Source organism: Suricata suricatta, chromosome 6 (genome assembly GCF_006229205.1).
Source record: "Suricata suricatta isolate VVHF042 chromosome 6, meerkat_22Aug2017_6uvM2_HiC, whole genome shotgun sequence".
NCBI lineage: Eukaryota > Metazoa > Chordata > Mammalia > Carnivora > Herpestidae > Suricata > Suricata suricatta.
The window spans coordinates 45,503,013-45,530,134 of NC_043705.1; the positions used below are offsets into that span (position 1 = coordinate 45,503,013).

Sequence of the window (27,122 nt, forward strand, 5' to 3'; positions counted from 1 at the left end):
TATCATTAGTTTCTTATGAGTCCTCTTGGTAGATTATTAATATATAAATGACTACATATCATAGTGTAAATACTTTTCAGTTATCTCTTGCTGTGTAAAACCACCTCAAAACTTAGTGACTAAAACAAGAAATGTAATTGTGTGGATCAGGAATTTGGACAGGGTACAAAGAGGATGGTTCATTTTGCTCTACTATAACTTGGGCCTTAGTCGGAGTTGCTAAGTTGGCTAAGGACTAAATGAGATGGTACGTATGGATGTGCTGATTTTATTATTATTAGCCCAGTACTTGGAACATTTTTGGACTAGAGGAAAAAGATAAAAGTAACCATGTACATCTAATCATATTACTTTATTGATTATAATTTTTCAATATTTATCCCATAAAAGAAAATTCTAGCTTATTAACAAAATTAAGGACAAATATTGAATCTTACCACATATTTCATACTGTTTTAATGAAAAGTAAAGGGATGCATAGCCAAATGTGCCCCTTATTCTATAAAATTTTATTCATGAAGGATGAATCAAGCCTAGATTAAGAACTCACATAAATATAAATAAAGCATCTTTTCCATTTGGACAGAACTAGTTTGGATTTCACATTAGCTAAATTAAAAATATGTTTTTATTAGGTGCAAGTAGTTTCCAAAGTGCTTTTCCGGGCTCACATCTTGTCCTTATTTTCTTGAAGGGCTGGACTAGCACAGTTCAGGCAAATTTTTTGGTCCTATTTGTCTGCCAGGTGGTAACAGAGTATGAAACCCACAGAAAGGTTACGTCCTACACAGACTCACAGAACAGAAAAACTGGCCTTTACTGCAGCAGTGCCCTAGGGATGAGTCAGTTCTTACATCCAGTTGTTAATGCCTCTAAGGATGCAACTTGTTTTCAGCTAAATGCCAGACAGAGTTCTAGATGTAGAAAATCTGTAGCTTAATTTAGAACAAATCTTTAGCCACAATGCATGAAAGTTTTTACAAAAGTCAGAGAAGCACAAATTGATGGCCCGGCTGTGGCTTGGAGCCTCTTATATCCATAATACTCTTACACTGGACTGTGCGATTTAGGTAGCTAGAAAGGAAAGAAACTTTTTTTTCTGTCCCTCAGTTGGAAGTTTGTTTACTGCTGAAAAAAATTGTAAAACCTTTTCTCTTCCACCTTAACGGTATTATTTCCTTACTTCTTCCCCCATCCGCTGTCCCCATGGCCCTTAGAATAGGAAAAAACCTTAAAAAAAAAAAAAAGTAAAAGTTTCTATTTCTTCTCCAAAACATCCTGAGTGGCTTAGTAGCCATGAAACAGAAGCACATATCAGGTAGGCTCCACACGTTTAGTTGTGAGAGGTGAGATCATGACTGAGCAAGATGTTTTTGAGTGACCTGGGCTTGCAGTGTCATCAAATTCATAAAAGTGAGTTTATTTATCCATAGTGGTGGATAATTAAATTGCAGTGGAAATTTTAAGAAGCCTTTGCTTAAAGACTCAATACTGTCACTGTAGTAATAGACCTATTAGCACAAATTGGAGTATGCCTTCTGTTAAATGTCATTAGTCTTGCAAATAGAAAAATCTAAATGTTGTGTAAGGAATATGCCACACCCTTTCCCCTGTTCTTGACTTAATATATGTTACTAAAATACACTCAGATTTTTAAGACTATGCAGTGAGGCCATTATAGAAATCAAAAATCAGTAAAAATCATGCATTAAGTGTCTTGGATGTCAGAATATTTTTTAATTAACTTCTTAGTTACAATTTTTTTTCACTTTTAAAGATCACAGAAGGAACGATGGATCATAACACCTAATAAGGGTATTTAGAAGAAACTATTTGACATAATCCCCTAAAAAAAGAAACTTTTCTTTTTCAAACAGAAATAGGTTTGTCTTCATAATCAAAATTAAGAGTTCTTAAGATTACTATCACATGGTATTGTACTCTAAGAGCTAATTATCGTTTTCATTTTGGTAAACCTCATTTAAAATATTTTTCTTTAAAAAAAGTGTTTCTAACCTCTACACCCAATGTGGGGCTTGAACTCATTACCCTGAGATCAAAACTCACATGACTCTTCCAACTGAGCCAGCCAGGTGCCCCTATTTCTGTTTTTGTGTGTAGGCACACACACATTCACAAACACATGATTTTTTATAAATCAAAAAATACTTTGTCTTTAGTATATAATCTGTATTATATAGTCTTATTATTTTAAATCAACATTTCCCATTATAAACAGAGTTGTAATGAACCATCAGCACATTCTTATCTTGTACCTGTCCAGGTGCTTGAACATTTTTGGCGCCTTACAATGCATGCCTAAAATTGCTGAGTTAAAGTGTTCTCACACTTAGCATTGATACATTTTGCCAATGCTTAAAAGAAACAAATTATTTTTTTTAGTGTTAAGTGTACTATTTGGCATATTTACTGAGTGTTGAATTACCACTTATGTGTCAGATTCTGTGCTAGTTATTTTGGTTATAGAAGTAAAATGACTTGATTTTATTGGACTAATGGAGATTACAGAGAGTAACAGGCAGTTAAAAATATGGTAAGTGTGACAGTGAGGATAAATATAGGAGCTTGTGTACTAGGGGTGGAGTCAGAAGTCTCTGCAGACAAAGTGGCATGAAAGCTGAGACCTGAAGAAAAATGTGAGTTATGAGTAGAAGGGAAGTGGAAGAGAGGAGTGTTGTAGGCCATGAGGAGTAGGTGTCAAGGACTATGATACATTCTAAGAACTAACAGGATTTGAGACTGCAAAGAACCTTGTAATAGAGTTAATGAGTATGGACTTTAAGAATTAAGGGGTACTGCAGCAAGAAATCAGTGAGATCAGATTTGAGTTTTAAAAAATTAACCAGAGGGGCACCTGGGTGGGTCAGTCGGTTAAGCGTCCAACTTCGGCTCAGGTCATGATCTCACGGTTTGTGGGTTTGAGCCCCGCGTCAGGCCGTGTACTGACAGCTAGCTCAGAGCCTGGAGCCTGTCTTCAGATTCTGTATCTCTGACCTTCCACCGCTCGTGCTATCTCTGTCTCTCAAAAATAAATAAAAAATTAACCAGAACTCTAGTTTGGGAGAGTGACTTGAGGGCAAGCAAATCAGAGTCCTAAGGTCAAAAGGATGCAGTGAACTTGATTTGGGAATCCATCTGTACCAAAAGAATCTAAGCTTGCCAATTAGACAAGGCAATTAGGAAGGGTAATCTTCAAAGTCATGTAACCAAGAGCACCATTTGTTTCATGGCTCGTCTGTCTTGAAAAAGCAAGCAAAGTAATTTTGGGGGAACTTGGGAACACCCACCAAGCCAATGAGAAGAGAGTCTGAAATCAGAATTAGAAAAATAAGGTATATACCATTATCATCATCATCATCATCACCATCTTACAGTTACTCTCAGAAAAACTACACTTGGATTAGACTTGATTATAGACCTAAACAGAGTGACTCATTTTCAAGTGGAATAGAAGCTCATGATTTACTTTTTGTCTTCATCACAAATGGTTCAGGAGCCATTTGAAAGGGGTTTGCAAGTGAAGGAGAGACCTCAGTGTCTCTACATGCATTAGATAAGACAGGCAGGGGGATGCCTGGGTGGCTCAGTTGGTTAAGCATCTGACTTTGGCTCAGGTTATAATCTCATGGCTTATGGGTTCGAGCCCCACGTCAGGCTCTGTGCTGACAGATCAGAGCCTGGAGCCTGCTTCCGATTCTGTGTCCCTCTTTCTCTGCTCCTCTCCCACAAATGCTCTGTTTCTTTCTGTTTCAAAAATAAATAAACATAAAAGAAAGGAAGAAAGACAGACAGAAAGAGAGAAAGAAAGAGCCAACAGTCTCTAAACATAAAATGTGCAAAGACTCAGTGATTTAAGAGGACCACCCACGTGCAACTCCATTTGTGAAACACTGTATAAAACCTTATGGTCCTCTGAAAGCCAGTCTGTATAATTCTAATCCATGCTGATGAAAGTCTAGCTGAAGGCCAGAAAAATTTATGCTTCACTTTTTATCCTCCTTTAAACCATACCATGTACTATACTTAAAATCATTTGTTCACATTTTCATACTTATACATAATATTGAAGTCATTTTGATGTAAGTAAAACAAGTTTAGCAAAGCAGGAATACTGTGGGAAACTGGAACTCTTTAATAAATAATTTACATAATACTTATTAGTCACCTTATTAGTAAGTATGACCTACACAAACATGACCTCATCATTTTTAGATATATATTATTTCATCTGTTGCAGTTTACTTAGTGGTTTTTATTGTATGTGTTACATATGAAATATCTTCTCATAAAATTCCTCCTCTTATGTAGCTTACACACGTCTCTCTGATGGTTCTCATGATTAGTATTCTGATACCATTCTCCCTTAGTTTATGCCTATATTTATTTCGCCTGTACTACATAATGAATCCCAGTGTGAGATACTATGTATCTAATTAATGAGCTAAATGTAGCTAATTAATATTTTCTATACAACTTTAGTTTTTTGTAAAAATGATGCCTACTCATAAAAACTTAAGGCAGTATATTCCTGAGCAAGAATAGAAAAACTAAAACAATAATACACCTACATCCAGAGATAACTATTATAAACAGTAAGTGCACATTATTGCAGGTATCTCTTAATCTCAGGACCAGGGGCAAAAGAGATGGTGGTGAACAATAAATGCATTTAAATATAAAACTAAGGCTATACAACTGTGAAAACTGTGCATATAAATGCTATGAACACTGACAATATAAAAACAATAATATAACTAACCCAAATTGGAAAATGGAGGAAGAAAAAAGTGGAAAAAATGTTAAGTACACTAATTTCCTCAACCTTTAGGAAAGGCAGTTAATCAGTACAGCCTAAAATTGGATCATGTCATTTAAAAAAAATAACTCCAATTGCTTAATATTTTTATAACATTTTTTCATAAAATGGAATAATTTCTTAAGAAATCTTTTGACACAAAGAAGCATTTGTATAAAATTTAGAAATTTTTTTAGTCTTCCATTTAGTATTTTATGTTAAATTCAAATAAAATAAAAATACATTCTCTTGTAATAAAATTACTTCTTTAACCTTGCTTTTTTCCTCTTCTTGGATCACCACCAGAGGTGAGGAAACAGCAAACTGCTGCCTCCAGGCTTGGAAAGACAGACAGATGCACACAGGGATTTGCAGCTCACCTGAGCACCAGGAGAAATTGATATAGGAACAGGGCTGGGATAAGAAACCTGAACTATAACTGATGAATTGCTGGAGGCTCAATGTGGACAAACCTGAGAGTTAAAAACTCCAGGGGGCACAGTCATGGGGAGGCCTCTCCACAGTATTGTGAGATTTACCTCTGAGAGTTCAGCTACGTTTTCATAGTAAATATCGCAGAAAAAATCCTTAGTGCTTCCTTAGGAAGAAGGTAAAAGGAACCATTTTTGAAATCTATCGGAATACTGTGTTCCTCTTCTTGCCTTTAGGGAAAAGTAGTTAACTAGAGCATTGCTTGCTTGCTGGGGAATTAGCAGAGCCTAACTTACCTGGAGGAAAGGAAATAGCCAACTTCCTCTAGCTCTAGCCCTAACCCTCCTTGTCGGAGAAGGCCCGCTCTAGCCATCCTGCCCCACCTAATGGAGGACCAAAAAAAAAAAAAAAAAAAAAAAAAAAAGCCAAAGCAAAAACAGAAAAACCTGAAAAACAATTGTGAAGCCATAGTCCAGAGGCATAGGACCACTAAAGACTAATACCTAACCGTAGGACTCCAGGGCATCTGCTTCTCCCACACCGCACCACCACGTTCCTAAAGGCCTATTTACAGCAGTTCCTTTCACCTCGTACATCATGAATGGCTACCAGGAAAAAATTACAAGGCACAACAAAAGGCAAAAGACACAGTTTGAAGAGACAAAGCAAGCATCAGAGTCAGATATGGCAAGGATGTTAGAATTATCAGACTGGGACTTTGAAACAGCCTTCATTAATATGCTAAGAGCTCTACTGGATAAAGGAGATCACATGAAAGAACAGATAGGTAATATAAGCAGAGATATGAAGACCAAAATGATGAGAAAAGATGAGAAGGAACCAAAAAGAAACACTACAGATTAAAAACACTGTAAGAGAAGTGAAGAATGCCTTTGAATGGTCTTAGTAGACTGGACACAGAGGAAAGAATCTCTGAGCTAAAGGATATATATTAGTAGAATCTTTATAAACCAAAAAGCTGGGAGAACAAAGACTGAACAAAACAGAACATAATATCCAAGGGCTGTGGAACTGCAGAAGGTGTAACATGAATACTGGGAATACTGTACTTCTTTAATGAGACCTGTGATCAAATACACTTTTTTGGCAGCCACATCATGGTGTTGGCTCACACGGTGCTGTCAGCTAAATGTCCCTTGGTCTTTTATACTCTTGCCACTGCTAGTACTCCTCCTCCCTCCTGGACCCACCCATATATCCTACACCTTTAACTGCTTTGTCTTCTGCTTTATACCCAAGACCGCATTATAGGCCAGAAAAATGGGTAAGAACCTGTTAGTGTGTTAGAAATATATCCCAACCTTAAGTTTGACCTGTTATTTCACATTCTTGAAAGAGTTAAGCTACTTAGGACTAATCTATAATCATTTTTGCTTAAGCTTCCAGCCATTATTTGTTCTTTGCTTTAATGACAGTAGTGAAAGACATCATTCTTGCCTTTTGCTGCATGAGTGCATGACTGCTTTATTCTTGCAATATGTCAGGCCACTTTCTCTGTCAAAGAAAAAGGTGTATTTAATTTTAAATGATTTATCTTTTTTATGCTAGCTATTTTAATTTGTGGTGTTCTGCATTTTGACTATGATATATCCACATTTGGATTTGCTTTTTATTTATCTTGCTTGAATTCACTGAGCTTTCTGAATGTAAAGACTAATATTTTTCATCAGTTCTGGAAAATTCTCAGACATTATTATCTCAACTTCAGTTTCTATTTTCTCTTTCTGCAATTCTACCTGTAATGGACCTTCTCACTTTGTCTTCCCTTTCTTTTAACCTCCCACAGCTGTTGATTTTTTTTCTCTTTGTTTTGCATCCTGTGTTATGTGTTTTCAGATGTATATAATTCACTCAATCTCTTTTTTTCTGCTATTCAATAGTTAATTGAGTTTAATTTTAGCTATTCTATTTATCCCTTCTGAAAGTTGTTTTGATTCTTTTTCCAGTCACTGATGTGGATTTTTGTATCCAGTTTTTTATTCTCTCCATATAATATACTTGTTTTATTTTTGCAGTTTGAAATTTTGAGGGTCAGGTTCTGTTATTTGTTGTTCCTCTGATTCTCACTCACAATGCCCTGTTTCTTTATGTATTAGTGATATTGTGAAATCTTTTTAATGGGAGATTGTTTGTTTTTTTAAGAACTCTTCAGTGTTCTTTGAAATCTGATTGAGGATTTCTTTCATCAGAGAGAATTTGCCTTCTGTTCCAACAGGCACATTAGAGTACTATTGATCACTGGTAATTTTAATTAAAACAACTTCTTAGATATCTTGAGAATATTTATTAGTTTGAGAGCCTGCTTACCAGCATGGACCTGAGACAGACAACCTTTTTTGTAGTCTGCTTGTGGTTTCTTTTTAGTGGATGTGTTTACTTCCACCTTTCCAATGAGTAGAGAATCCTTAGATTTATGTGTAGGAGTACTAATTCAGTCCTCATGATTAAAACTCGACATTAAAACCCAATCCTATGTATTTAAAGAGTTAAGTTATACGTTTATTACATTTTTTAAACATACTTTATTCAGCTCTTCTAGGTGTTTGATTGCAAGAGAATTTTCAGATTACCTCGTATAAAGCCTTACTGGAAATGAAAATCTCATGTTTTTCATATTGAGTTAATATCATTTGTAAAGTTGGATTGTAGAATAGACATATGGCTAAAGACCGAATTTCTGCCACAACAAATTTGCTCCACTTCTGTGAAATATTGGCTAAGCCAAGGTCTTACTATAAAATAACATGCTTGATTCTGAACTTCCTACTTGGTGTTTAGACAGAATAGCAATATCACCTACCAGTATAGACATTTTATGATTTTGTACAGCATTCATTGTTGTTTAGTCTGACTTTTAAAAAGAACACAATTTTCTAAAATTTGGAAGAGATCTTACAAAGAGTAATGGCAACCTAGATCAGATGTCTAAACTTTTTATTTACAAATAAATGTGATCCTTCATGTGAAAATGAATAAGATTTTAAGACTTAAAGCTATGGACAGGTGCATTTAGACTCCTCCTTCTTTGCAAACTGGAGTCTTTCGATTCCTATATATTGGTGCAACAGATTATGAAAGACATGTAGAATATTATCTCTCAGATTAAACTTTATCTTTTTTTAATGATTATTTAATTTGAGAAAGAGAGAGTGTATGAGTAGGGGAGAGGCAGAGAGACAGAGAGAGCGAGGAAGAGAGAGAGAGAATCCCAAGCAAGCTCCACACTGCCAGCAGAGAACCTGATGCAGGGCTTAGACCCACGAACTACGAGATCATGACCTGAGCTGAAATGAAAAGTCAGATGCATAACTGAATGAGCCGCTTAGGCATCCCAAATCTATCTTTTGTAAATGTCTTCTAAGATCATTTGGACTAAAATAGTATAGGTTCTCCATTAGCCTTCCTCATAGAACTTGTAAGTATATATTCCTCTCTAAGTTGACTTGTGTATTCTTTACCTTCTCAACTAGATTATAATGAAAGAAAATAAGCAATTCAGTTCCAAGTGTTCAGTGACCAGAATCAGAATATGTGAGTTTTGTAATTTTTAGTGTTTTGAAACAGTTGGCATTTTTCATTTTCATAGCATATGGTATTTAATCCAAACAGTGCATCAGACACAAAAACTTATCAGTAAGTTTTTGAAATCTGTGCATTCTTGAGAAAAGGATATGCCATTTTAATCTCTTTAGTTAGCCTGATGTCTCGTTTTGTCAGTAATTGATTTTGTAAATAGTAAAAATAGAAATAGTGTTGGTGGTGGGGGTGAGATAAATAATAGTAATAGAAGCAAACTAATGTTGAGTACATAATTTATGCCGAGCATCATGTGAAGTATGATAAGCAATTTCCATGGAATTGTATTCATTTCTTACAACCTTACTGCTTTTCACCTTTTGAGATGCAGAAACTGAGACTTAGATTGCTTAACCTAGTTGTCTAAGGCCATCCTGCCAGTAATAGGTAAAGAGGAGCTTTAAACATATAGCAGGTTTCCCTTATTTAATTTGGTTAGATATTTCTTAGATAATCTATATATTTTCAAAATTTCTATATAAACTACAACATAGTATACCTTCTAATACATGGTAAACCTCCATCCCTGCTCCTGCTGATGATACTGTAGCCTTTAACTCATGCCATATACTTACAGTTTTCATACCTCTGACAGGCTTCTATTATGGCTATTTTATGATTTCATCAACAGCCAAGCTGTTGTTTCATTTACAAACAGATTCAGTATCTTTGTGATTAAAGCAGCAGACTAAAAACCATGAAGGGTGTGCTGTTTGCTTTGCAGTTATTTCCATGTGTTACGAATTCTTATCAGATGTTGGGAAATAGCAGGCTGAAGCTAACTGCAAGTACTACATATATGGTCCAAGAAACAATCATCTGTAATGGACATATGTTTAGCTGTCGGCTTGCTTAATAAGGTCTCTAAACAAATTCATCTACTGTCTACTTCATTTTCGTAGATTAAAGTTCTTTTCGAAAGCATATCAAACAGGTCTTAATAAGCTTACCTTTTTTTTTCAAGGTGAATGCTACATAAGGTCAGTGTTTGAGTTCATCACCCTAATATTAAGATAATACCTCTCATACTATAAGAAAAAAGAATAGATGTAACTCAGTTTTCCTAAGGCATCTTCCTGGAAACTGGAGAAAATGAGAAAAGCATCTGGGAAAAAATAAAAACTGACTGAAAATTATGTAAGATAACTGTTGTTTGCTATCTTAAATCTTCAATCTCAAGTTGAAAAGCTGCAAAATTTTTAAAATGTAAGAGTTCTGGGGCACCTGGGGGGCTCAGTCATTTAAGCGTCTGACTTCAGCTCAGGTCATGATCTTGCAGTTTGTGAGTTTGAGCCCCGCATTGGGCTCTGTGCTGACAGCTCTGAAGTGCATTGGAGCCTGCTTCAGATAGTGTGTCTCCCTCTCTCTGCACCTCCCCTACTCACACTCTGTCCCTCTCTCTCACTCTCTCTCTCTTTCTTAAAAATAAATAAACATAAATAAATAAATAAATAAATAAAAGAAAATTGCAAGATTTGATTTTTAACTACTTCTGTAAAGTAATATAAGCAATCTGATAAAAATTTAGGCATACTATAGTTATAAAAACTTTCCTGGGTAGTTACTTATTCATAGTGTCTTTTGTTGTATAAAAAAAATGTTTAGCTAAAAAATAAGGTATTCAATCTAAATGTACTTTTCAACCAGTGAATAGGAAGCAAACTAAGTGAGATCTCACATAAGAAATTAGAAGTCTGTATTATGTTTACAATTCCATTACTGACTTTGGCAATACTGAAAAAAATCTCTTACTGTCTTTATACCTCAACTTTTTGTATCTAAGACGAAGATGACTATTTGGCATCTCACTATTTCCTTAGATCACGGTGTCAAGGTCCTTAATACAAGCAAGTTGAAATAAAGCAGTCTGCAGAGTATTATCATCTCTTACACTTATGCTATAATTATGATTATGCATTTCAGAAATATGAATTTATGCCTTTCTCAGAATGTACTGGATGATGATAAAACTGAGTCAAAGAAGGAGAATTAATTGCTTTCATCATAATGATGTTGAGTCTAGGTCCTCTGACAAACATGTCTCTATTTTTACTGAAGTGTTTTGTTTAATTTTTGGAATGGACTTTAGTTTTAAAAAGAAAAAACCTGGGCACCTGGGTTAAATGTCTGAATCTTGGTTTCAGCTCCAGTTGTGATCTCATACTTCATGGGTTTGAGCCCCACATCTGGCTCTGCATTGCCAGTGTGGAGCCTGTTTGGGATTCTCTCTCTGCCCCTCACCTGCTTGCTTGTATGCACGTTCTCTCTATCCCTCTCTCTTTCTGTCTCTCTCTCTTTCAAAATATAAATAAACAAATTAAAAATTAAATAAAAACATCATTCGCATTAGATACCTTTAATAATGTAGCACTTAGTATAATTTTACCATAAATTTTACTTAAAATTATTGATTATTTAGTTTTAATTATTTAAATTACTTATGTAATTTGATAGTCATGAGTTTATTGGAGTATATTCTGTCTTTATAAAACCCTTCCTTCTTTTTTTTTTAAACTATGTTTTTTATTTATTTCTGAGACACAGAGACAGTGTGAGCAGGGGAGGGTCAGAGAGAGAGGGAGACACAGAATCCAAAGCAGGCTCCAGGTTCCAAGCTGTCAGCATAGAGCCCAAAGCAGGGCTCGAACCCACTGACTGTGAGATCATGACCTGAGCCGAAGTCTGACGCTTAACTGACTGAGCCACCCACGTGCCCCTAAAACCCTTCCTTCTAAGCAGCTGATGGTGCTTTTACTCTTACTAATCCTTAATCTTTGCATCAGTCTTGTTATAATACATAAGCTGAATATAGCCACAATTTTTAAATGAGAACACCAAGTCTCAGTGAGGTTGACAACCCTGCCCCAGTGCTGTGCTCAAGTCCGCTTTTTCCATGAAGTGTTGAAGGCTGAGGAAGATTTTAGTAGACAGAAATAGGGAAGAAAGACCATTTTAGGCCATGGAAATAGCATGAACAAAGGGGTATATGTGCTGAAGATTAAGGTTTGCCAACATAATTATGACTAGTATGTTTTTGGCTAAAATTTAGAGTAACTGTAGAGGATATGTGAGAGATAAGGTTGAAATAGTAGTTTTAAGGTAGATATTGGGAGGGACTCACATGCTTGGGAAAGGAATTAGTGTATACTTCAGAAGGATTTAGGGAGTTATGAACATGAGGGGAGTAGAATTGTAGGGTATGGCATAAGTGTGCTACATGAGTGGACAAGCAGCCAAGCCAGAGGCACGAAGACCAGGTAGGAGGGCTACTGTGATAGTGCAGTTGTGAAAATCCAACTGTCCCTGACCACAGAAAAGAAGAGACTTTGTGAAGGAGGGTATGACCACTAATCAGCTGTAGAAGGTATGGGAGGAAACTAGCAGCTAGGCCTGACAACTAGCATTTTGGTGCCTCAAAAGTAGGAAAGACAGAAATAAAGTGGTGTTTTTTTTTTTTGAGAAACCAAAATGATCAGTCTGACTTTTGAAATGGTAAATCTGATGCATTGGTGGAACATCAAATATAAGTATCCATATGGCAGTTAGAAATGCGATTTAAGCTTGAAAGTGGGAATATGTATGTAAAGAGCATCAGGCTAACAATCTTGATTTTATGCACTGAATACCTTAAGATACAAATGAAGTCCTGAATGTGGATGAAATTTCTAAAGAAAAGAGAAAGAGAAAGAGAGTTGAGACTAAGCTACTGAGAATCCCCTACATTTGAGAAGCAGGGTGTGGAAGAGTAAAGGCAGTGGAAATAGAGACCAAATATTAGTCTGTCTATATGCCTGCCTCTTCACTATAATTTCTAGGCTGCTATTTTATTGGGATCATTTTTTTTAAGATATTCTTTTTTCCAGGGCACGTGGGTGGCTCAGTCAGTTGAGCATCTGACTTTGGCTCAGGTCATGGTCTCACAGCACATGCATTCAAGCTCCCCATAGGGCTTCCTGCTGTTGGCGCAGAGCCTGTTTTGGACCCTCTATTCCACACCCCTCCCCATCCTTCCCCCAGTCACGTTCTTTCTCTATCAAAAATAAAATATAAAATAAACCATATTAAAATTCAAGTCAATTCCAATTAGGAACATACCTATTAGGGAAAAGCTAATTAGCTCAGAATTAATAGTAGCTTACAGAAGCCATTTCTTTTACCATACAAGCAGAAACTAGGCTCTGAAGGCAAAAAAATGCTGCCTGGACTCTGAAGCAAGGCCATAGTTTAGCAACACGAAGATGACATGTACTCCAGGCTTACAACTTTTGTTCTCATTATAACAGTTTAAATATATTCTAGTGCCACTGGATCAGATTATATTCTAGAGAATATATAGATTGTGACCTAAAGACGAGTTTACAAACTTGTGCTTCATTCGAAGTTATGGATTCCAGAAGTACCAACAAATAGTGTTGTTTGAAGAGTCTGAAAGATTTTGACAATGTTGTAAATTCTGAATCACTTGAAAAATTTAGTATAATGAAGCAATTTTTAATAATCTTATAGACATTCCCTTCTCCATCTCACTTTGTCTTTTTTGAGTTTTTATTTGTCATTATTCAGTTTGTATGTTATTAAATTTTGTTTAAATTTTTTTAAACATTCATTTATTTTTGAGAGACAGAGCACAAGCAGGGGAGGGGCAGAGAGAGGGTGAGACACAGAATCCAAAGCAGGCTCTAGGCTCTGCACTGTCAGCACAGAGCCTGATGTGGGTCTTAAATTCACCAACTGTGAGATCATGACCTGAGCCAAAGTCAGACACTTAACCAACTGAGCCACTCAGGTGCCACCAGCTGTTATTATGGCTACTTCAATAGTGTATCTAAGTCTTTGACTATTTAAGGATAGATTTTTAGAAACTTGCATTATGCATTCCTTGCCCTTCATAAAAATTATGAACAGAGCTGATTTCCACATGTAGTAGGGGTAGCACTTATTTGTAATAAATCATAACAAAGAAATACTCCTACATCACACATAACCCTTAACCGTAATGCTGTTATAACATGATCTAAATAATAATAGCTACCATATGTTGAACATGTATTGAGTGTCCAATATTTTAAGTACCTTATCCCATTTTATAGTTGTGGAAACTTAGTCTCAGAGAAGTTAAGTAATTGTTATTAGGCCACTTATAATAAGTGTTAGAGTCAGCTTTTAATGAAGACTTTCTGAATTGAAAGTTAATCCTTTTGATAATTGTGCGTTACTGCCTCTACACCACTATATACTGTCATTGCCTCTCATTCTTTGCATACTTCAAATGATTCTCATAACTAGTTTTTTAGCCGTAATGCAGCATTTACTCTTCAACTTTCAAAATAAGTTTCCTCTCAAAGACCTGAGTATTCTGAAAACATCATCTAAATTTCTGTATTACTTACTAAATTAAAAAAAATTTTAATTAGTATAATAAAAGATAGTGGTATTTAGTGGATGGAGTAAAGATGTGGTTGCTGTTCCCTGTGCTCATATAACTGCAAGAAATAGGAAGTGATTTATCTGAGAAATACATAATGAAAGCCAAAATTGGGCATTGATGTTGAGAGTCAACAGGAGTATTATACGTGAGAGAGATTGAAAAATGACATACTCCGACAGTGATTCAGTGAAAGGGTGGGGGAACGGTCCCAGAGGAAGTTTAAAGTCTGGTCATTAGGAGGAAAATAGCCCCACATTCAAAAAGGGATTTCAGGAAAACAAACAGATTTGGGCAGGGAGGAGATGACTTCAAGTTTGAACACTGCAGTGTCTCGCCTCCACTATGTATCTAGATCTGGGTCCTTGAAATGTGGCTAGTTTAAACTGAGATGTGTTGTAACTGTAAAATACACACCAGATTTAGAACATTTAGTGCCAAAAAACAAAAAAAAGTAGAACACTGTGTTAATATTTTTATATTGGTTGCATGTTGAAATAATAATATTATGGACTTATTAAGTTATGGAGTTAAAATAAGTTGTTAATTTAACCTATTTCCTTTTGCCATTTTTTTTTAATGTGACTGCTAGGAAACTTAAATTGGATATGTGTCTTACCTTATATTTCTGTTGGACAGCACTGATGTACAGGAAGGTTTGTAACAGATAATTAGAAATGCAGGACCAAAAAATTATAGCAAAACATCCAGATTTGGAAGTAACCTAAATAAAAGTGATATTTCATGTTTTGAGATTAGATAAAATGCCATTGTACAAGGTATAGAAATGGAGAAAATGCCAAGAATTATAGACTGACAAAAGAAAGAGTAAGTAGAACAAGAATTGGAGAATCAATACTCTAAAATGGTACATAGTCTGATTAGGCTGGAATTTCAAGAAGGAAGGAGTGGTTAATATTAAATGGTAGAGAAGCCAAAGAGGAAATGGAAGGCTGAGAAAAGACCATTGAATTTGGTTGATACAGAAGCAGTTTCAGTAGAGTATAAAAAGGATAGATTGCAAGAGATTAAGAAGTTTGACGCTGAGAAAGTAGACGCTATACATAAACTGTTCTTTCAGGCAAAGACCAGTGGTAAAGATAATCATCACTTGATTGGAGCAGAGTCTGGGGAAATTTGAGTATGTTTGTTGGCTGAATGAAAGGATTACTGAAGTAGGAGTGCTTGGAGTTGTAAGGAAGAGAAGATAATTGCTATATGGCTGTCTTAATGTACTGGGTCCTAAACCTGATGTGTATTGGAATAACTGGAACTTGTTACAAAGGGCAAATTCCCAGGCAACATCTCACATCTAACAAAATAATATTCTCTGGAGGTTTGTCTCTAGGAGCATGTTGTGAACAAGTTCTTCTAGGTAATTATGACATACTCATAAGGACAAACAGGTCCAGAAAATTAAAGGTGCTGGTGAGGACATCAGTGAAATAGCTGACCATATCATCTAGAATGGATAGAGAGCCAGTTGGGTTAGAGCAGGGCTGATGGATCATGAACTATGAAGGAGCTGGCTTTCATTATTATATGGAGTGAGCACAGGTTCTATAGCAATGAAAAACTGGGAAAGTAGTAGTAGATTTTTAAAAAAAAATTTTAATGTTTATTTTTGAATGACATAGAGAGAGCAGGGAAGGGGCAGAGAGAGAGAGAGAGGGAGACACAGAATCCGAAGCAGCCTCCTGGCTCTGAGCTGTCAGCACAAAGCCCGACAAGGGTCTCAAACTCACAAACCATGAGATCGTGACCTGAACCAAATCTGGACTTTCAACCGACTGAGCCACCCAGGCGTCCCAAGTAGGTAGTAGATTTTAATCAGAGAGGGGATTTTCAGAATTCAGGATCTTGAACGCCAAGCAGATACAAAATATAACTATTTGTGTTTGATGTAGAAAAGAGGTAATAAGAATTGAGCTGTGCAATTGTAAGACCGATTACTTTGGGAAGTGATATGCGATATACTTTAAAAGAAAAATAGAGTGTGAGATGTGGGGACCTGGAAGAGGCACAAAGGTTGAATCAGTATGAAACTATTTAGATTTAAGATCCCACTAAACCGTGGCCTAGGGGTGTCTTTGGAGACCTTTTCTAGACTTGTTGCCTGCTTGGGTTTACAGTGGTTCTTTGAGTATCTGTTATCCAGTCTAGCTTTTGCTGAAATAGTGTGGATGCCTGACATTTGACTGGCCACAAGTGATCCTAAGGGTTCATGTCATGGGTAATTAATTTTTTCCAAGCACATGAATTTGAATCTGTCCTAAAACTGGCTTTGTAGAAACTAGCTGCTTAGTGACTTGTAGTGAAGTCAATATTTACACCACAGTTCACCTCACAGAAGAGGAAATTATTTGCCAAACTGTGGTATTAAATGGGTTAAAAATAGAGTTTAAAAAATTGAGTTTAAAAACATTTTAGTGCTGCACCTAGCATGTAAGTGCTTAATAAATGGTAGCTACTGGTACCAGTTAAGGAATTCAAGTTTTAAAGCCTTGTCTTTTTGTGTATGTGCAAGTTTAGTGAATGTAATTTATATTAAATTTTTGTTTTGACTCAAGATCTTCATGAATTATTAAACTGGAACTAGAATATTAAATTAGCAAGTGAATTAGAACAATGGGACATTTATCATTTATCTACTTCTGTTTGATATACTTGATAGGGAGTATACTTCATAGGTAATTCATATTATATTGTTATTATAAAAAATGACAGCTTTCTAAAATATTCTATAGCTATGTTTCCATACCACAGTACAGGTAAGAAACAAAATGAATTACATTATTATTTTGTTTTTCTTAGGGATTTAGTGTATGTAAAAAGCAATATGCCTGCTTTTGCCAAATAAGTATCCCTCTTGGTGTATTATGTACTTATATAACTGTATTTGCTTTATAGTGATGAGCTCCGAAAAGAAGCAAGGCAGTTAAAGCGGGAACTCTTAGCAGCAAAACAGAAAAAAGTAGAAAATGCAGCAAAACAAGCAGAAAAAAAAAGTGAAGGTAAGGGTATGTATCAGGTTTTTATTTTCACTCACCGTGACACTACGCTCCTCCCTCCATCTCCTCTTCCCGCTGTGCTCCTCTTTCCTGCCTCCCTCCCTCTCTCCTTCCTGGGTTTTGCTTCTTTTTTTTTAAATACTTTCTTTGGACAGTTAGCCAATAAAATAAATTTCCATTTAGAATTTTGTCTACAAAGTAAATACATTCAAACATGACCATAACTGTTATTCTAAAAAGCTTAATGAAAATAATAGAGACCTGACATCAGGTAAAACTCAAATGTTGCCATAACACATTTCTAGGAGTGCACAGGAATGGAATGTTCATTTTTTTATATTGCATACCCTTTAAACATTTTTAAAAAGCATTTAGGCCCTATGTTTGGGACTTGTGTAAACATTTGTGCATTGGTTTGAATAGTATGAAATATAAACTCTTGTTTTTTGTTTTTTTGTTTGTTTACGTTAAGACACTGAAAATCTAAAATATCAATAAAGCCAATCAAAAAGTAATCAAAATAATTCCCTGCTATTTATACAGGTTAAATACGTTCTTCATTTTACTATGATTTTTATGAGGCTAAAAGGGCTTTATTTTAAGTTTATTTACTTTGAGAGAGAGCACAAGCAGGGTAGGTACAGAGAGGAAGAGGAGAGGGAGAGAGGGAGGGAAGGAGGGGGAGAGAGAGAGAGACAGTGAGAGAGAGAGAGAGAGAGAGAGAGTGAGGGAGAGAGAGAGAGAGAGAGAGAGAGAGAGACCCAAGCAGGCTCCACGCTGTCAGTGCAGAGCCCAACACAGGGCTCAATCTCACGAACTATGAGATCGTGATCTGAGCTGAAATCAAGAATTGGATGCTTAACTGACTGAGCTACCCAGGCGCCCCAGCATTAGTATTTATTTTAAGTAGCACAGGTAATACCACATAATTATCCAAAGGACATAGTTTTTAGATTATTTGCACCATATTCCCAAATGACTGTTACAGTAAAGGCAGGTACTTAATGAAGAATTAAGTCATCAAAATATATCTGAATGAAACTATTAAAAAATTAACTCCCATAATGACACAAATTATACACTGGATTTAAAAGAAAGGATAGGAGTGCCTGGGTGGCTCAGTCAGTTAAGCATCCTACTTCAGCTCAGGTCATGAGCTTACGGTTTGTGAGTTCAAATCCTGCATCATGCTTTGTGTGGACATCTCAGAGGCTTGGAGCCTGCTTCGAAATCTGTGTCTCCCTCTCTCTGCCCCTCCCTTGCTCACACTCTGTCTCTCTCTCAAAAATAAACATTAAATATTTTTTGATAAAATAAAAGAAAGGATAAACTTGCATATCACCAGGTGTTATAGATAAAGTATAACCCTGAACAGAAATAAGCTATATTGGTAATACTGAGATTTGAAAGAAGTATAGTGACGGTTATTTTATTTTTAAGTTTAGATATAATTTCCTCAGAGTATTATTGTTCCTTATAATTAAAAGCATTTTAAATATATGAGAGTAATCCCTTTCAACTAGAAAGATCTTTTACTTAAAATTTTTATTCATTTTTGAGCAAATAATTATTAGTACCCCCATTTCTCAAGAACTGTGCAAGACTAGGGGTATGAAATTGGCAGTGCATGGAGGTTCTTACCTTTGTAGTTCTTGATCTAGTAGAAGTGAGAGAACAGGAAATAGATAATAACTATAATAGTGCTCTATAGTTAAGGCCTATATTAGATCTAAGCAGTGCTGTTTTAATTTATTTATCTGCCTTTGAAATATTAAATGCAATTAAAGAAAGGCTTGAGTATTAGAATGATTTCTTTTTTTTTCCCCCCCACGCATGCAAAAGCAAAGGGCTTTATTACGGGTTTAGGCTCGCCGGACCTGAACTCGGGCTCACAGACTTTACCAGCACAGTAGATCCATGCAGAGGGCTAGAATGATTTCTTAACACTAAAGAGAAGATTTCTTCTAGAGCTTATTTGAGCCTCTTGATGAGAAAGCTATATAAAACCATTCTGTTAAGCCATAATTAGAGAATTATATTAGGAATTACTTTTCTAAATTTAATTTTCCTTGTATCTTCTAGAAATATTCTGGATTTTCCTTAAATCTGAATCATTTAACATTAGCTTCTACAAAATTTGGTCATTTTATTTATTTTTAATTGCTTTGTTTTGAAATAATTTTAGACTTACAGAGAAGCTGCAAATATAGAATTCCCATATACCTTAAACATGAAGGTCTTATATAATTATAGCACAATGATCAAAACCAAGCAACTGATGTTAATACGTGACTCTTGACTAACTACAGACCTAATTAGAACTTCACCCGCTTTCCCAGTTAACATCCTTTTTCTGTTCTGTTTTTCTATCCAGAATGCCATACTGCATTGAATGATCATTCCCTCCTTAGTCTCCTCTGATCAATGACAGTTCCTCAGTCTTTTCTTATCTCTCATGTCCTTGACACTTTGAAGAGTCCTAAGTAGGTATTTTGTGGAATGTCTCATTTGAGTTTGTCTGATGTTGCCTTGTGATTAGATTAAGGTTATGCAGGGGGTGGGGAGGAGGTTGGCAAGATTCCCTCAGAAATGAGATGTCCTTCCCAGTGCATTATAAAGTTATCTATTGTCTTTTTAATGGCAATACTACCTTGATGACTAATTTAAAGTGGTGTCCGTTGATTTGCTACACTCTAAAGTTACTCTTTTTCCCTTTGAGATTTTAAGTATTTGGGGGAAGATACTTTGAGACTATCTATTCTGTTTCTTTTCAGGCTTACCCCACTAATTTTAGTAACCGTTGGTGGATCTTGCCTATAGGCACCAGGTATTTACTGTGGTGTTCTAATGGAGTGACTTTATTTTCTTGTTTCTTACTACTTTTATTACTTGGAATTCTTCTTTAAGAAAGATGTCTATTTATCTATCTTTCTTTATTTACTTAGTTATTTATATCAATATGGACTTGCGAGTAGTTGTTTTATTTTGTGTGCTATAATTCCAAGCTATCGTTATTTATTTTGTTGTCCAGATAGTACCAGGATTGGTATTAGTAGTTCTTTCAGGTTGGCTCTTGTGTCTTTTTAGCTGGCTCCCCACTTTGAGCACATTTTTTCTTTCTAGCACAAGAAGCTCCAGACTGATCTTGTGGTTTCCCTCTTCCAGGTCTGGACTCAACCACTTCAAGGGATTCTGGTTTCCCTTGTATTTAGAAACCAAGATCTAGGCACTAAGTCAGTCTTTTTATTTTAATTCTAATACTTTTAGAATGCTATTAGGAACAATTTTGTATTATCACCATCTTGTTCAAATGCTGAACAAAATTTCCATTTAGCCCCTATCTATGATGCGTTATAAATTACCTTTATCTTGGGACTGTATTTCCTCTAAACTTACTTGATCTTTTAAAATTGACTAGTATGGCTGTTAGAAAAATGTTTATTATGGAGGCACCTGGGTGGCTCAGTCATTTAAACATCCGACTCTTGTTTTCGGCTCAGGTCATAATCTCATGGTTTGTGAGTTTGAGCCCCGTATAAGGCTCTGTGCTGACAGCTCAGAGCTTGGAGCCTGCTTCAGATTCTGTGTCTCTTCGCTCCCCTTCCTTGCTTGCTCTCTCTCTCTCTCTCTCTCTCTCTTAAAAGTAAAATAAACTTTTAAAAAATTATTTTAGTGCTCACTTCAGCAGCACATATACTAAAATTTTTTTAATTTATTATGGAAGATTTGTGAATTTCAGTAAAACACTACATTATATTTGAAATTCATATGTTCCTGTGAAGTTTTTAAGTCTATAATTTTTCTTCTTGCTCCATGATTTAAAATGATACCATGAGACATCTCACTGTACAGGAGTTTGGAAACAAAGTAGAATTGTAAGCATCCCTGATGTATGTCCCAACTTAGCCTATCTTCCCAGGTGAAAGATATTCCATGGTTAGAAATACATAAACTCTGGGAACAGATCCAAAGGTTCTCCTAAGCATTTTCATAAGATCATCACATGAAAAGAAATTGAAAGTGATATTTGACCTTGGCTCTGTAACTTCATACATCAGCTAAACCAATTCAAGATACATTTCTTGATTGGGCTATTTGGCTGCATATCTGGCTTTTTTTTTAAAGTTTATTTCTTTATTTATTTAGAGAGAAAGAGAGAGAGAATGAGCAGGGGATAGGCAGAGAGAGGGAGAGAGAGAATCCCAAGCCGACTCTGCACTGTCAGCACAAAGCCCAACATGGGGCTTGAACTCATGAACTATGAGATGATGACCTGAGCAGATATCAAGAGTCAGATGCTTAACCAACTGAGCCACCCAGGCTCCCCTGTATATAATGTCCCTGCATCATAAAAGCCCCTGCATATCTGGCTTTTATAAGACATTTTATTTTAATCCAAGACTAAATTATCTGAATATTATGGCAACTCTGGATGGTTTGGTCTTTTGAATATTATATACGATATCTAGAAATTTAATTTGCCAACAAACTTAGAAGTAGGTAATCGATAATAAAAAGAGCATTTTGGATACTTTGATTTGTAAACTGTTGAATTTCCATCTGGTTGCATGTACCACATTTGCTATATGAGACTGTAATACATAATACATTAATTTTGGTATTTTTTAAGGTTTTTATTTATTTTATGAGTGCACATGCACTCCCAATAAGGCTCTACACCAGCATCACAGAGGCTGGTGCACTGGGCTTGAACTCACAAACCATCAAATCATGACCTGAGTCAAAACCAAGAGTCAAATGCTGAACTGAGGCATACAGGTGCCCCAGTTTTGGTATTTTTAATAGTAATTTTGATAGTAATACTAAGTGCTTATTATATATAACACTGAAGGTTAGAAGAATACTTTAGAATATTATATCTTCTCAAATAATAGACAGGAAAGTATTAAGATTTTTAAGTCCACTTACTAACAGTGAAGTTATTTAAGCCTGTGTGACGCCATTTTCTTATCGTAAATCCACAAAGAAAATGCTTTGTGTACCCTTCAAGGTTCTCGTAAGAAGTAAATTAGATAATGAGAAGACCTTTAATAAGTTTACAGTGCTGTATAAAAATAATCTTAAGTTTTAAGAAGAAAAGTATAGCTATTTTTGGTTTCATTTTGTCCTATCCAAATTCTACAAATGGAATTTTTGAATTTTAATACTATGTTAGTTGCAGTTAAAGCCTGTAATCAATATAGCTATATACAAATACAACATAAATCAATATTTCAAAATAAACATTCCTTTCATGTGCTTTCCAAGTTACAGTTCTATAATCCTATTCTTTGTTAAAAAGGTTTTATGTGTGAGCTTGACTATATTCTTAAGTAAAACATTCAGTAGTATTTCCTTATTTTATGAAGTTATCTGGTAAGTCTAACACTTGTTGACTATTGCCACTTCATTTTAGAATTTAATGTATTATCCTCAGATTTTTAAAAGCACTTGGGGAGGAAAAACCATCAGAACAAAAAAGCTTTGTATTCTAATGCTTGTGCATCAATCTACCCGGTTTTGGCCGCCTTGTGTGAATGGAGGCCTCCTATTTAGCATTTAGCCAGGTGTTGTACTAGGTATGATATTTTCTTGGGGCTCTGTCATCTTAGGAAATCTTGAATATCAGAAAGTAATATTCCTTTGGTTTTATAATCTTTACCCAATTTCTTGGGCTAGATCCTTAGCCATATTTGTATAGACAAACAGGAATTTATATTCTAACTTTAGGTGTACTTCTAAGTCTTTTCTGTCACCTTAGGCAAGTTACTTTAAAATCAAGACCGAACTATCTCTCTATATATAGTTAAAGATAAAATCTGCTATTCCTATTTTTATGTCTTACTGTTAAGTATTTACTTCTTGTTAACCCATTCAATTCCATTATGGCAGAAAATAAAACACTTTTGTTGCTTTTACATCAGTAAATACTTTGGGTCCCATACAACTGAACAATCTTCAATATATTGCTGTATGACATTTCCTAATTGTGGTGATAGTGCCATCAGCATAGGCACACATCCAAAGTCATCAAAGTATACCTGTCCACCAAGTACAGCGCTTTTATACACCAGTTATGCCCCAACAAAGCTGCCCCCCCAGAATATTAATCTGTAACCCAAAAACCTCTTAACATCTCTGCACTAGTATGAAATTTTGAGCCACCCTATTAACCTGTTTTAAACCAATGTAAGACAAAGCTTCTCTATGTAGTAAGAATATATCTAGGACCATCCATTGTCTCTTCAGTCTTCCCAGAAAAGTTCAAAGTCCCCTATTGCTTGTATCACAAGGATATTGTCAGATAACAGATATAATTATACTTCGATATTGCAAGAAAAGCATTACATAAATATAACCTCATAATTTTTGCCATTAACTTGTCATCTATATACATTTAAAGGCTTCAGATAATGTATAAAAGAAGGCTACACTAAATGAAAGAAACAGAACATCAAGGAATAAAAGCATTATTTTAGCTTGTAATTAGAATTTTTATGATAGTATGGAATTTGACTCTAAAATTCAAAACAGTTAAATGATATTCCCCGTTGAATACAGAATTTGCAGTAGGATCCTTTTTAAAAAATTTTTTAACATTTATTTATTTTTGAGACAGAGACAGAGCTTGAGTGGGGGAGGGGCAGAGGGAGGGGAGACACAGAATCTGAAGCAGGCTCCAGGCTCTGAGCTGTCAGCACAGAACACAACACGGGGCTCAAACTCACAAACTGCGAGATCATGACATGAGCTGAAGTCGGCTGCTTATCCGACTGAGCCACTCAGGTGTCCCTGCAATAGGTTTTAATGCCTCAATTTAGGTAAACAAGGAATATAATATTTTACTTTAGACATCAGCAATGTCAGAAGAGATGTACTACAAGACAATCCTGTTTATAGCTTTGGAGTCTCTCTAAAGTCCCACTGTAAGTCATCCAAGCCTATGCATAGGATTTTTGTATCAGTTTTGAATAAGATTGATAGATAATTGGAGATAGGGTTGGTTTCCTCTGTTGGCTCTGTCAGGTTCTTTAATAAACTGTATAATCCTTTTCATTAAATTATGTCTCTAAGTCGTTTCCAGGTTTGAGTTTCATCATATCAAACTAGTACCAAACTGAACATAATCACACAGAGATACAGGTTTGGACATATTCTCAAATCACTTTTGGGGAGATAAGGTATCATATCCTCTTTTCAAAGTTCTAAGTACACAATACCTGTTTTCTGGCTGGTGCCAGAAATTAGAGGAAGAAGGGCAATCTGAGCTTGTAAATCAAGAAAAAATTTTAAAGCCTCTTCATGAACACATCCCTGGGGTGTTTTGTACCTCTCAAATTGCACTGAGCCATTTCAAGTTTTGTCAGACTCTCTTTTATAACAGTGCATTAAGTCCAACTAGGGCCCCTCAGGCTTGATAGGTTGTAAAAGTATATAGTTTTTGACTACTTTTCATCTATCCAACCTAAAATGTTAAACTAGCTTAATCTTGGTTTTTATAAGAAGAGAAGTGCTTTTGGAATGTCAGTTCTCCGTTGTGCCTAATGCCACGTAGAATCCGTTCCTCTCCCTAAGCAAACTGGTACTTTTTTCCAAAGGAGTTAACTTACTTTAGGTACTTGAGTAATCTTTCTTTTCTTGGAGGCTAGAAGTATCAGACCTATTTTTCCCATAGTCTACTCTTAATCTATGTGCTTCTGGTTTTTTTTTTTAATTTTACTTATTTATTTTGAGAGAGAGAGAGACAAGCAGGGGAGGGGCAGAGAGAGAGAGAGAGAGAGAGAGAGAGAGAGAGAGAGAGAGAGGGAATCCCAAGCAGGCTCTGCACTGTTAGCATGGGGCCTGATGTGGGGCTCAGTCTCACAAAGGATGAGATGATGACCTAAGCCAAAATAGGAGTCTAAAGCTTAACCTGACTGAGCCACCCAGGCAGCCCCTGTGTGCAACTTTTAATGTTATTTACACAGAAAAGTAAAAGTTTGTTTGCACTTGACTCAGAGAAAGCCTCTCAGGCCAGCCATCAGTAATACTCTATTTATTCTTACTTTGTATATGGTACTAACAAATTTATTGTCTGGTTCTAAATTCAAAACAGATTAAAGAATAATAAAAGTAAGGGAGAATACCCTTTAAAGGTAGAAGTTTTATGATATATGAAGTATACTCAAGAATTAAATTAATGAATGAATGAACAAATGAATGAACAAGCAAACAAGCAAAAGAAAAGCCAGGGTAGGGGCTGGCCTGTGTATCTTGCTAGCCCACTATTTTATTGGACTTAAACAAAATGAAAAATGAAAAAAAAAGTGAGACAGAAAGGCACAGCTAGGGACATTCATTCTGGCAGCTCTAAGAGGTGATAGCTGACCACTTCACAGTAAGTAAGAAAACACAAGAACTAATAGTAATGGAATATTATGAGTTGCTATATATAGTACTTCATTATACTTGAAGAGCATGTCAGTATTAAAGTTATTGATGCTCAGTCAATTAAGAAAAGTTTAGATGATACTTATTGTTCAGTAAGACAGAGACTGGCCTAATTGGTTAAAAAAATTAAATTATTTTAATCAATTAAAGATAAGATTCTCTTTTCTGAAATATTCAGTTATATGGAATACTTCATTTCTTAGAAGCCCTAAAAAATGAAAACTCCCTCCATAGCAAGGGCAGTTAGTCTCTCAAATAAAATTGTATTAAATACATACCAGTACTTTCATGGGCCAGGAAGCATGCTATATTTTTAATAAGGTCTTTCATTAATATAATTTCTAAAAAACATAGTAAAGACTTTTAAGGGTATATAGCAAATGTAAAGATGTACATACTCTCATATTTAGATGAGGAGTTTTATCTTTTGGTAGAGTGAATAAGAGATGATCATCTCTAATTTGAGAGTCCATAAAGTACTTTATTCTTTTATGAACAGTCCCTCTCACTAACAACAAATCCTGTTGAGCTTTACTTTGAGAATCATACATTATGGGCATATTTAATGTTTATGTGCAATGACTCATTGGTTGCTGTTTAAATAATTTCTACACCCAACATGGAGCTCAAACTTAACAACCGTGAGATCTAGACTCGCATGCCCCCTGACTAAACCATCCAAGTCCCCCTTAAAATAGTTTTAAATGAGAGGGGCGCCTAGCTGTCTCAGTTGGTAGAAAATTCAACTCTTGGTCTTGGGGTTGTGAGTTCAAGCCCCATATTGGGTGTAGAGCTCACTGGAAAAAAAAAAATTGGGTTGTCCTATTGGGGCATCTGGGTGACTCACTCAGTTAAGTGTCCAAGTCTTGGTTTTGACTCAGGTCATGATGTCACAGTTCATGTGTTCGAGCCCATGTGTTGGGCTCTGTGATGACCGCACAGTGCCTGCTTACAATTTTCTCTCTCTCCCTCTCTCTCTGCCCCTCCTCTGCTCACTTTCTCTCTCTCTCAAAACAAATAAGTAAACTTAGAAAAAAAGTTTTTAAATGAATATTACATCTGCCTGCTGGTAGATGTCATTCCAATATAGGAAATTTGACAAGAGCCTTTAACTATATTTTTAGTTACTGCACTTTGTCTTCCTGTTACTAATACAGATGCCATTCCTAACCCAGTAAAAATAGGAGAATTGATAGTAAGTATTAATCTTTGGACATAACTGTCAATTTTTTTAAAAGCTGTATTATTTCTTCCAATTATAAAAGTAACTTTTATGTCCTTTGCAAAAATATCAGAAATGAAGAAAAGCATAAAGAATAAAAAAGATCACCCCATAATATTTCTACCAAAGACAACCATGGTTAACTGTGTAATATTTGTTTTTCTGGACTTTTTTCATCTTCATGCCAGA

At 35.6% G+C, this 27,122-nt stretch overlaps 1 protein-coding gene across 1 annotated transcript in view; it reads left to right on the top strand.

Moving 5' to 3' along the window:
- Nucleotides 1-27,122, top strand: part of CWC27 (CWC27 spliceosome associated cyclophilin) — a 177,933-nt gene that overhangs the window by 74,546 nt on the left and 76,265 nt on the right. Inside the window, exon 11 of the mRNA XM_029942318.1 lies at nt 17,181-17,284. Within this exon, the coding sequence (XP_029798178.1) occupies nt 17,181-17,284 (104 nt within the window). The remainder of the gene's footprint in view (nt 1-17,180; nt 17,285-27,122) is intronic.